Source organism: Siniperca chuatsi, linkage group LG2 (assembly GCF_020085105.1).
Source record: "Siniperca chuatsi isolate FFG_IHB_CAS linkage group LG2, ASM2008510v1, whole genome shotgun sequence".
Lineage (NCBI taxonomy): Eukaryota > Metazoa > Chordata > Actinopteri > Centrarchiformes > Sinipercidae > Siniperca > Siniperca chuatsi.
This window is the reverse complement of record NC_058043.1, coordinates 32,262,167-32,275,098: the sequence shown is the minus strand read 5'-3', so window position 1 is coordinate 32,275,098 and position 12,932 is coordinate 32,262,167. Positions and strand designations below refer to the sequence as shown.

Genomic DNA, 12,932 nt, shown 5'->3' with positions numbered 1-12,932 from the left:
CGCACACACAGAGCTGAGTGGACACCAGGGACGGAGTCAGAATCAGAGTAAAGCAATGACCTTGACTGTGAGAAAGGGGTTGGGTATTAATGTTAGACTCATTATTGATTAAAAAACAAAACAGGATCTCACACATTGGATAGGGATTAATGACACACAACAGCCCAGCACCTCTCAGGTGATAATAAATGTTAATCGTGCCTCTTTTGCACATTCATATAGAGCTATCTTCTGAATTTTAATATCAGATGCACTGCTGTGTCAATCAAAGACTGTAATTTTACGCTTTTTACACTAAAGCAGAGCTACATAATGATTAGATACAATATGTATGTATGTACATTCCCTTGTGCTTTTCATAGGTATAACATAGATAGTCTGAATACTAGAAAAGACAGGATCCTTGCTGTATGTGTACTGATATGTATCAGTAGATCCAAGGTCAGATTCAGAGGCTTTTTCTCAGTCTAGAGTGTCTACAATTACAGGTAAACGTTTTAGTGGCACTCTCACACAGCTGAGTTAGAACATGTACATCTTAGATTTAGAAAAAGCAGGTTAAATTCAACAAGTTTTAGTCAAAGTGGACAGATACAGAAAAAGACAGACTTATTCTTCATAAAGAAGAATGAAGCCACAGAGATCAGTGGGACCTGGAAGGAGCAAAAGACACATCACTTACCAAGACATACTGTACAGACACATTCTACAGTATATACAGTACATCCTCACATTACAGAAATATGACCTACTGTATGTTCAGTTGTTCTTATAAAAGTCCACAGCACAACAAAGTACAGTATGTGCCTACTTCACATGAGGCAAGGTTTAAGAACTGGTGTCTAGATTTACAAAGATTTTCGGGACTACATTTTCACATCTTACAGGAAACAGGTTCGTTGGCAAACAACAAAACTGCGTTGGCATGGTAATTAAGATTTTTGGATAACATTGGATAGATAGACTATTTTGACAGATATGACTGGTCTTTACAGGTTCTTCTGTTGCCTCCGACTTTCTTTGTCTCAGCCAATCACACAATACAGGTGTTATCATATCTTTTTGTTTCTGTTCAGATGACTCCACTGGTATAAAATAGTGAGCTGACTGCAGGTCATTAATGCTACTGGCTAACTAAGGCTAACAGTAGTTCCTTGGCAGCTATGTTAAGACGTTTATGTTTAGTCATAATGTAGCATTAACTGAAAGATGTGTCAAGACGCCACACGACATTTATCTATAGAGCCTTTTTGAAAAGCTTTAGTCTTGGGTAGAAAACGGTAGATGGAGAGAAAACGATGTGTTTTTTAATGTATCCGCATTTGTGTTGGAAGTAGCCCTAGTCACCATGATTCATTACCAATTGCAAGCACACCTGTAGCACTAATCGATCAAGGCTGGCACCTCTGTGCCCTAAACTCCTCCATAATTGAAGTGTTGTCTCATCTGATCTGAATTTCATAGATAAAAACCCTGCTCTGTGCTTGCATGAATTACTGGTGACAATGTTGCATCTGATACCAATAAAAGAGGGCTTTCTAAACATTGAGCATTGAGCAACATTTGAGCAAAGTCTCTCTGCCACCGTACAAAAGATCTCATATCCGCTACAATAACTAGAGGGAAATGGACAGCATACCAATATGAATATTCAAAACAAGGCTTTGTTTGTCAACGAGAGCTCTAAGCTTTCCAGCAGCGTCAATAAATAGCAGGTCGTTGGGATTTTGTTATTTTAAGAATATCATTTTAAAGGAATTGTTTCCTGTTCAGTCCCATAGTGAATCTTTGCTTGAATGTTAAAGTAAGCCATACTATGTAACCTTTAACACATCATTTTCACTAAACCCCATACATTACTATCATTTGAACTGAATGAAATGTCTTTGTGTTTGTATTTGTCACGCACGTACTGCAGCTGTATCTCATGATCTCTGCTACAGTACCTAATTCCATAGTCTTCACATAGTAAACAAGATGAGATTTACCACAAATTCTCTCAACCACTAAAAACTTTCAAATTAACCTCAAATAATTTCAAGGTCCAGTGTTCAAACAAAGCTAGGCACTGATGAAGGTGGTGCAGATGTAATTCAGACATGTAATGCAGGGTAAGAGCAGTCTGTTTGATTGTACTTACTGGTAATCAAAGGATCCCTCCTGGTCTTTCTGATCTACTTGGTCCAAGGGGAGATCTTTTTTGTCACGGACTGAGGAGAGAACAAAAGTCAAATTTTCAGCATTTTGCTGAGAACCCCACTGATGTCTTGGTTAGATTTGATACACAAAACCATCCACATGTCGAGGTGTCCCTGGAGTTAGCTTTAACATACAATCCTTCTGTTAGTCCTCATCTGGTAATTTAGTTCCATATATTTGTCTTCAGCCTTCATTTATTAAACTGTTAACTAGCACTGTGTCCCAAGTCCATACTTATCCCCTAATACTACATCATATAAACTGATACTATAAAGCAAACAAATGTGGACAGTGCACTACTTTGGCAGTTTGTGAAATGAATGAATGTACTCATGTATGTATGAGTATGTATGAGTATAATGTATCATTTTGCACAAACAGGACATGATACACGCTGCTAGCCGAAAGACATCAGTTAAATTGCTTCTATTTAAAATTATAGACTAAAATGTGTGAAAAATTATAAACTTTTTTTACTTTACTTTCACACCATTCATTTATGACTTCTTTTTACTGTTTTCTGAGCTGCTCCGCCAGTAATTCATGTATACTATAGTATGGATTTGGAACACAGTGCACTTTTTAAGAGACTTACAAGCCTGTTTTAGTAGAGTGTGATGTGAACTCCCGTGTATGTGTGTGAACTCCTCTCATTAGTCTTTTTCTGTCTGTCACTGTTCTGTTATGATCCTTATTTGATTTTGAGTTCATCGCTGGGTGTTAGTTATTAACGTTTACAGCATAACAGTTCAGCACCTACCTAGATATTTTGCGAAACCAGTCATGCAACCACCACCTAGACATTATAGAAACTGCAAAACATTAACACGACTCTAATTTCTGTAGTTCCAAACCATTAAATTATTACATACTGTAGATTGGCAGCAATGTCGAATGAAGACTATTTTCATTTTTGTCTGAACAAGGAAAATACACTAAAAAGTGCATATTAGTAATTGTTTGGGAGTAATAAATAGATTGACTGTGGTATTATATCAAATATTCAACAAAATCCACAAATGCACACTGATATACTCTGATCTGAACATCCTATTTGTCGTGTAAGTGCATCTTGACCTGGCAAATTGAGGCCAGTTGCTGTTTGTCTTTAGCACTGTGATGACCTGTAGTTTTTATTTTCCTGTGCCAGCTGACTAAAAACAGACGCTGACATTTTGAGTATTGGCCTGTTGTTTTCCTTCTAAGCAGCTACACAGGTTTCTACACTTCCACAGTTAAAAGAAGAACAAGTACTGACATTAAAATAGTCCTAACTAATACACCTAGCACATTCCAGTTTCAGGACAGTTTGTGAATTTTAACAACTTGTATTAGCAACCAAAAAAATGCAACAGTAACAGCTTTTTTGGTACAGCTCACAGTGGTTTGTAATAGATCAAAGTATGAAACATATCTTCACAATAAATGATTAAAACCTAGATATCACACGAAATATAACATATTTCAAAATTAGTACCATAACCAACATCTGCCACTTAAAGATACACAACTGTGTACATGAGTTTAGGAGAGAAGACAGCTAAGAATCCCAGGCTGCGTCTGAATCACTCCCGATTTGCTACCTTGCTACCAAAATGCTGATGGTTCAAATGGCATCTAAATTTAGTTATCACTTCAGAGCAAAATATTGAGTTTGGTAAGCGACATCCAATCAGAGAACGTCAACTTTTGTTGCTGTGTTGGTAATGGCAGACAGACGTTAGAGTTTGAGCTTTGTAGAACTTTTTGGATAAATTCAGTAAATTGAATCAATTCGCTTTGGGATTTTGCATTTTATTTTGAACAATTCAATGAATACAGTGGGATGTTTTGTTCCTGATTACAGTGACAAAGTGTTCTGACAATGCTAGAACGTTTTAGCATTTAGAGGCATTTGACATACCACACTGCCCAAAAAAATGTAATTTCTCAGAAATAAAATTGAAATGCAGTATTTATATCCAGTGGCCATAACATTACCCATTAATATTGTTGAATTATCCAGGATTATCCAGTGTGTTTCTGTATTAAGAAACACTGAATTTATTATTAAAGAAAAACTTGTAAATGTAAATTTACAGTGGGAAAAATATTTTGGGAACCACTGGCTCCATCCACTATTGCTATTGATGTTGTTGACCTTTGACAGACAGCTCTGTGGGGCTAACATTGGTCTTCTAATGGGTATCAAAGCTTCAGAGTCAGGCCTTACCTGGGTATTTGCCCCCGCGACTCCTCTTGATGAAGCAGACGATGAGGAGGATCAGTATAATGAGGGCGATGGCACACATCAAGCCAATGAACCAGCCTTGAGTGGCTATGTCTACCTGGTCTATGTAGGCTGGAGACATGCACAGAACACACACACACAGAAGAGAGAGAATAGTGGAAACAGTGAGTGTTTTTCTGGACCATGATGAGTCAGAGCTAACACATCAGACAATCTATTCTTATGCCACAGCACTCAGCAGAAGTCAACAACTCGGAACCAACATCTCATTATTTGCCCCCAAGCTCATATCCAGGATGATGTTGTACATCCATAACAATAAGGTGTTTGTCTTGTTTTCCATTACACAGTGTGTGAATTTTAATCAGAAAAGTGTGGGATACGGAGGTTTGTGGTGTGAAGATAACTGTTACTTCCAACACACCCAGAAAGATTTCAGTACAACCTGAAAGAACACAAATTCTTTGACAGGTACCAGAAATTCTAACTAGATATTAGAACAGCAACATTTCCAATATTTAATTAAAAATGTACACATTCTAATCAAAACTGGAGGCCTCATATGCTCAATCAGACAAAGAAAGTTAATCTTTTGATTAAAAAAATATCACTTTACAAGTGGAGCAGTGTTGTTACTGTTTGATAGGAATCAGACAGGAAACTCACATTGTCCTAATAGCCAGCTAGCCAAAACAGGGTTTTTAGCTCATGTAGCGATGGCCATCCCGAGGTCCAGAGCTATCAGACAATAATACCTATTAATACCTACTTATTTAAACCTACAGTATAACAATCATCCTACCTTTGTGGAATTAAAATTGTTAAATTTAGGAGGCAAATTCTGCAGTTATGTGATTGATTTTGTCTTTTGGTAGTTTATTTAAGAGTAAACTTTTGAGCATTCAGAGTACAAAATCTTGAATGTGCACACTGTAAATCAATTCATTTCAAAGTTTTTATCAGATTTTAAGTTCTGGAGAATATTTTGGCTAACAGGCTTTAACAGAAACCATGAACCTTGCTGTTAGAGTCATATCACTTTCTCAGTTAAAGTCTCTTAAGCCAATAAGCTAATGGAACTCACTTAGTTACTTAGACATCTGAGCCTTCAGTTCCAGGTCAGATCCAGTAATATTACTGCTTGCTCTGATATAATTCTCCAGAAGCTCAAAACATCGATTACACTCAGATTGATAAATGCTATAATTTGTTTTGTGCTCACTCAATAGTTTTGCCATTGGTGAGCTTCCACAGCTAAGTAGCAAACTAGCCATGCCTGGTCAAATAATGATAACACATCATATATAACATTAGGTGGTGGGGAGCTAGTAGCAGCTAGTGTTTGCTTGCCACCTACAAGGTAACAAAGAAAAAAACAACAACCGTTTATTCAGGTTAACTGAGATGGGACCAGACATATGACCTGACATGTCTGCAAAGTGTCTAAAGCACAGTAGCTAAACTGACATCTATCATTACATAAGGGCTAGTGAGCACTTTAAGCTTTGCTTTAGTCTAATGTTACACCTTCTATAAAACTGAGTTTAGCAGGTCAAGTTACCATTATACTTCACACTGGCCAAATTGGCAAGACGGGTGCAACAACAGGAAACATATTTTGTACCCTTCCATGTGCGCTTAATCATAATCATTTGAATATATTTTGTGATTAATCATGAGTATACTGTATGTCTCAAGAACATAACGATCTTAAGCTGCACTACAGTATATAGCTTATTCTTATTGTTATGCTTATTATGTCCATGCAAACTAATCAAAGAATAACCTAGATTGACATTTTCTTGGCAAGGTAAACTATCTATGGGTATTTACTTGTTAGTAGAGAACATGTGAGTTGTGTGGAAAGTCACAGGGAGTGTGGATATTCACAAAAGTTCCATCTCACAAAAATTCAACTTTTATTTCCACTCATAAATTAGATACTGCCCATAAAGACAACCAAGTTGAAGTTTGATGGCATCAAATATGGGGGGGGTGAAATGTTTTGTCCTGACTGACTTGAGTTTACCTTTGGAAGAACATGCATGGTGTTAAAGAACAAACCATAATAACTCACCCAGCATTGACTGAGTTACTGTAGATACTACTGACAGACTTGCACCCAGAGTAGCCCACCTGGCTGGAACCCCCAGTTCCACCTGGCCAGGTGGGGTCTCACCTGCTTTGGTCTTAAAGGTGACAGATTTGCTGCTGACGCTGTTGAGCTCATGGGAGTAAACCCTCAGATGGTACTTGGCGCCTGCGATCAGATCCGCCACTGTAATGGGGGGCTGTTGTTTCACCGGTACAACTTTCACCGTCTTGTTGCCTTGGAGACACAAGAAAGGGGCCAATCACACTCCAGGGGGTGTGGCCTTCGTTCCACAGTAACGGCTGTGCTTACTAACAAAGGTCACGGCATCACGATGCTTTGCAGGGAGACTGTTTTCTCTGAGTGATAGCAGGGTTACTGAACTGAATTGTGACTGATAACAATGCAGTGCCCATCCCCATGACATTGATTCATTCATCCCTTTACAGTATAGAAGCATATGCATGATGTAGTTTAATACTTCTAGCAACTATACCTAATGTATGAGGTGCAACTCCCAGTTCAGCTGACACATTCTGCCTCATGTTCCTCTTTTATGGCTCTGAGACTACATTTTCTCTCAAGGGCATGATTCTCCAGAGAAAACTCATCTAAAATGGGGAGTGAAGGAGAAGAGGGGCACAAGAAGTAGGTGTTCCTTCAGGCAAAACCTCTATACTGTGAACATCAAAGTCTCCCACAACTAAACTGCCCCATGAATTGGTCATTGTGCATCATGTTTCCATCAGGTAGAATTGAAATTGACCGTTACAGAACTTTGTTCTTGGGCAACAGGGTCTTAGGGGGCAAAGCATTGTTTGTCTCAATTATTCACAGGCCCATACTTATCTCCATGAGGTCAAAACAAAAAACAGCGACAACAACCTGCGTCTTTCTGGCTGAAAGACGTGTCTGTCATGACATGGCGAGCTATGAGCATGACTGAGGTTGCAGTGAAAGGAAAAGGCAGCACGAGCTGGTGACATCATGCACCATGCGATCAGCTATTTCACAAGGTTGATGTCATTCAACAGAACTCATTCCAAAGCCATGCTATTAATACCAGTCCTTAAACCAACCAAACAAAATGTCTAATGCAGAAACAAGAGGACACGCCAGTCTTTTTAACATACTCAGCCAAGGCTGATGTTTGGTATTACGAGTATAATATGGTGTTCTTCGTGTTTTCAGGTTAATGCAAAAAACGATTCAAATGTCTTTTAAGTGCCTTATTGAGACTCCTGAACATTATATATTTTTTCAGACCATAGACCTTCACTTTATCAATCCCATATGTTGCTATATTACTGCTGTCGGTCAAGCTATTACACTTGTATTCCCAGTGACAGTATTTGCTGTAGTTTGTGTGACCAACACAAGTGTGCATATCTGAACCTTTTAACACATTTTCACAACATTTTGTGAAAAGAGCAGAAATGTGTTTGATGGAAATGATTAATGTGGCTTCATTCCTCTGTATGTGTATCCTACAGTGACACATTTTAAATTCCATTTCAACATTCAGTTTCCATAATTTGTTAAATAAGCTGGTCATGATTAATCTGGGGTTTGTTGATGGTTCAACAAAAGAAAAACATTTAGCTAAAAAGTAAAAACTTCCCATCAGCAAATATCTTGATATAAGCTGGGAGGTAACTAATTTGACAGCCCACCTCCTTATGTTCCACTGTACTACCTCATGTTTCAATACATATATTGCCTCACCTTTTTCTGGTGAGCAAATGGATTTCTCTAAATGTATGTACAAGAACAGGGTCAATTCTTAAATAAAAGCTGGTATTCAAATAATGACAGAGTCTCAATTAAAGGCAGAGTAAAAACATTGAGAAGGGGTGGAATTGCCTGTACTCTAATAGTCACATGATAAATTCAGCATAATGTATATTTCCACAGCACTAATTCCAACACCAGACTCATGTCATACTCACTATTCTCTTTTAAGCGCAAGTACTGTTTTCATTCACTAGTCCACTCGCCTCTACTTTGCCAGTCTTTTGATTTGTGTTAAGCTACTGTCAGTAAAACTCAACACTGTCTACAGATGTTTAAAATGGAAAGCACACCAGGAACAGGAGGAATTATGCCATTTGAGCTGCTGGAAGGATTTAAAATGTAAGATTTGTGTGCAGCAAATGTTGAGTTTCATTTATGGTAGCTTGATAAGAAAAAGAGAAGTATGACATGACTGTATTTATAAAACAGGGGAAACTAGAAATAAAGGCCTGTTTGTAATATTTAGCCTGGTTCAAATAACAGTGAGCTTCTCTGAGGTAAATAAAGGCTGCTATGTGATAATTAACAGGATTTTAAAAAATGTCCTGGATTATATTATGAGCATGCTGTATCTTTTTAAATGCAAATCATGCATTGTGGGCACAAAAAATACGAAGATTATGAGTCTCCATCATTAAAGGATGTGTATGACAGTACTACAAAGTGGTCATGCCATTTTTATGTGTTCGTCATGTGAAAAGACAAGTAAATTGTGGGAATGCTTGGGATTAAATTTAAGCAGCTCTCTCACTTCTACTGCATAACTCTTGTGAGTAATTATATTCTTGTGAGAATAGGTTGGAATATAAATATGTAGCTGAGTAAAAATGTACAAATTATAGTACACCCTGAAAATTATTCCCATTTTCTTTCCTTTTGCAAGATTTCTCATTTCCTTTTCCAGTTCCAGTTTTCTTCTCTTTTGCCACCAAAGCACCATCCTTTACCTAAACCCTTCTCTGACAGACATGCAGCGACTCCTGAGTCACAGTCAGGAAGACAGGGGGAGGATGAAGGGAGGATGATGGGAGGTGGGGGAGTGTCAGGGGCTCCCCACCACTCTTCCTTAGAGTCAAAGCTTTCAGATATGACCTTGGAGAACAGGGGATGGGTGGAGACCATTAGATCACTCTCATCCCCCTCTCCTCCCTCCCTCTTTCTTTCTGTTCATATTCAGACATCATTAAGAATTAAAGCCACTGCCCAAGTACATAAAAAATACATTCTCCCTTCTTTTCGTCCTTGATCAAAGATCACAGACTGTTGAATATGTAGAAAGCAATAACAGAGATAGCTTGTAAGTGCTGGACTATCCCATCTCAACCAGCTCTGGGACTCCAGAAAAGGAGGGATGATGTGTTTTATAAAAGCAGGCTTCAAGAGTGCTACACACGCAATCCAAAGCAAAAGTAAGCGAATATGGAAGCGTGGATGACCAAAAAAGTGACACATTCAAACGGCAATTCATAGACAGCAAGCCGAACAGCCCATTCACAGTGCCGGTCCAACACGAGCCATTTCAAGCCAGGCAGCGTGTAGAAAAGAAATCATTGTGATGCACAGGAGGTTAGTAGTGACATGATGATGATCAACATTTTCCAACATGTAAAGACCAAAGAGAGATAGAAAGAGTGCAAGAGAGAAAGACAGACACACAGACTGTGGTTTGTTGTAGCTTCTGCTTTTTTAACAAAGTTCAAATTGAGACGTCAGCAAATATCACATCCTTAAACTGCTGCTGCAGTTGAAGGTTATCTATCTATCTATCTATCTATCTATCTATCTATCTATCTATCTATCTATCTATCTATCTATCTATCTATCTATCTATCTATCTATATATATATATATATATATATATATATATATATATATTCTGTTTTATTTAAAAACTTTTTTATTTAAAAACTTTACACCTAAAGGAAGATGTTTCCTTTCCCTTTCCCTTCTTTCGTGTCGTATCCCCTTTATGCTCTAGCCTTGCTTTGTTCAAACATTAGATTATTTTTTTATTACTTGTTTGTCTTGTCAACAAATGGTTGCCTAGAAGAGCTCTCCATTAAGGTTGTTTTGGGAATCAGTAAGACAAGGACACATTTCAGCAAAACCCTTGAGCAAGGAATTTTGGGGTAACAAAAATATACAATTGAGGTGTAATTGAAGTCTGTATGAAAAAAATATGGCAATAATTATGTAATGAGAAGGACAATGAATCATTCATTAGTATTTCCATTACTTCCACTAGAGTGTTGTTGTAGATCAAGGTGTCTTTCACATCAAGTAATTTCCTCTAATCCCCAACACTTAACACCTTAGATAAGCTAAGGTTCCTGTGAAAAAGATTAAACAAATCTAGTCTTTGTCAAACTTTGGATTTTGTTAAAGTTGTTAAATGTGGAAATATACAATATCAACTCTAATATCAAAGCTGCATTAATCAGGTTGGCTTTTTGGCCACTAGAGGGCAGAACTCCACAACAAGATAAAAATCACAAACATTTGGCAAATTGTGGCCTTATAATGTTGACATGGTTAACACATATATACACGTATTTACACACCCTGGAAACAGCGTTGATGAAGCTGTGAGACTGTACCAAACAGTAAAATTGAGGGCGTGAATACCAAAACCGTGAGCCGAAAGATGCTAAAACGCTCCACAGCTGATGGGAAATACAGTTAGTGATGACTCTGTGGGTTCATCGCTACAATCAAAAAACTATATTATACATAGTCACATTGTTCATATAAAAGATACTGATAGTGCAGCTTTAAAATGAGAGCTGGTCAAGTCTTAAACCTGAGAGGTCAAGCCAAAATTGTACAGTGAACTGGATTGTCATATAGCGTCCCAATAATTGAATCCATTTTATATCTGTTTTGATGCATCTGTTTAACTGCTCTCTGAAATAATGCCCTTTGTCAGCTCCTACACTTTGTACTTAGTATCATCTTGTAATGCCATTAATATCTCACCACTCTGGTTGTTTTACGCTCTAATAATTAAGTTCAGATCTAGCTTTACGTTTCAATAGCTCAAGGTGGGCTTGGTCTGGTTTCTTACTGTCCAGTGTGAACTCTAGCACAAACTCGCTGCTGCCGGCCGGGAAGTTGTGTCTCCAGCTGACGTTAGCGTAGTTACTGTTAGGCTCCACCGTCAGATTCGAGATCTCCCGCCCAGGGGCCACTACACAAAGGGGGGTCAGGGGTAAAGGGTTAAAGGTCAGGGGCAAGGGGCAGAGAGGGCACAGTTACAACAACCACACACAGGGCTCCATTTAGACCTATGCATGGTGCTAGCACTAAGGGAGTCTTCCTATAAGAATGATCGTTTTGATCAGGAATGATCCCGATCATGGTCCGCTCAAAACCAATAGTAAATTTAATGTTCATGGACAGAAAATTCACCCACAAGAAAATTCCAGAGGATTTTTCAATTCATGAAACATTTAGATGCAGTGCTTACTTCTGGTTTAGAGTGGACTCTAATCTAGTGGATGCTAATTGAACCTAAAAACCGAAGAAAAGGTTCAACTCTTCCAATATCACAATCCTCATTCATTCAAATAGGCAACCCTCATCACTCTAAAGTGTTGAAGGTACTCTCTCCAAGAGCTTTACATTATTAACATCCATTTATTAAAAAAAAAGTTTGGATTCTCACTTCCTGACCAGGAGGATAGTTGCTGGCTACATCCCAATATTCTGAAGTAATTCCCCACTTTTTGTACAGCAGGTACAGCACAGATTATCGGAATGCAGCTCTGATGTAGTTTCCTGTTTCGTCAGGTGGGAGAAGGCAATTGTCTTTTGATACCATGAAGTGCCTTTCACGGTCAACTAAAACACTAGAAAGACAGTAAAAACCACAATGGGACAACAGCATGTACCCAACACGTTCTGATCAGTATGCTTGGTGGTGACCAGCACAGGAGGTGTGATGGTAGTGGTCGCCTCAGTTGTAGTGGTGGTGGTAGAAGGAGTAGTAGTAGTAGTAGTAGTAGTAGTAGTAGAGGTTGTAGCTGTAGGAGTGGTAGAAGTTGAGGTACTAATGGTTGTAGGAGCGATGGTAGTAGGAGGAAGAGGAGCAAGAGGAGGAGGAGTAGGAGTAAAAGCTGAAGCCACGGAGGCGTCGGTAAGCTCGACTACAAGGGAGGAGGTGGGAGAGAGCAAAGGGTTAAAGACAAGGCAGCAGGAACATCAAACAGACACACACTAACACACAGGAGAAAGTCAATGAAGCCCTGAGCTAAAACACACAAGGAATTCCCCACAAGCAGCACTCATGACTAAGTCATCAAGAATCAATAAATGATCAGTGTTCATTTGAATGTTTCCCACTTCATCTCTGTTGGGATCCTCACGCACTTCATCACTGTCCTGCATAGACTTAGATGCCACTGCCACCAAGAGGACAAATGCTGATATTACAACATGGCTGTCACACTGTGCTTCTTTGAAGAGGATGCAAATGAGGAGGTACTGTATTTTATAAGAGCTGGGTTTGGAAAACCCCAAACTAGTAACGTTATTTTTACTTCATCACGTATTTTGGTTGCATTTAAAGGGGCACTCCACTGGTTTTACAAATAAAGGTCTTTACAAATAAAGTGTCTT

The 12,932-nt window shown here is 38.5% G+C and overlaps 1 protein-coding gene across 14 annotated transcripts in view; it reads right to left on the bottom strand.

The window, feature by feature from the left end:
* nfasca (neurofascin homolog (chicken) a) overlaps positions 1-12,932 on the bottom strand; it is a 167,815-nt gene that overhangs the window by 16,458 nt on the left and 138,425 nt on the right. For 8 of the 14 annotated variants that reach the window (XM_044212838.1, XM_044212828.1, XM_044212924.1 and 5 more), the window contains 5 exons: positions 12,206-12,460; positions 11,380-11,502; positions 6,609-6,758; positions 4,412-4,540; positions 2,141-2,210 (listed from right to left, as the gene is read on the bottom strand). In XM_044212838.1, coding sequence (XP_044068773.1) covers positions 2,141-2,210; positions 4,412-4,540; positions 6,609-6,758; positions 11,380-11,502; positions 12,206-12,460 — 727 coding nt within the window. Of the gene's footprint in view, positions 1-470; positions 654-2,140; positions 2,211-4,411; positions 4,541-6,608; positions 6,759-11,379; positions 11,503-12,205; positions 12,461-12,932 lie in introns of those variants that run through there. The other 6 variants (XM_044212892.1, XM_044212933.1, XM_044212907.1 and 3 more) reach the window with 3 other exon arrangements.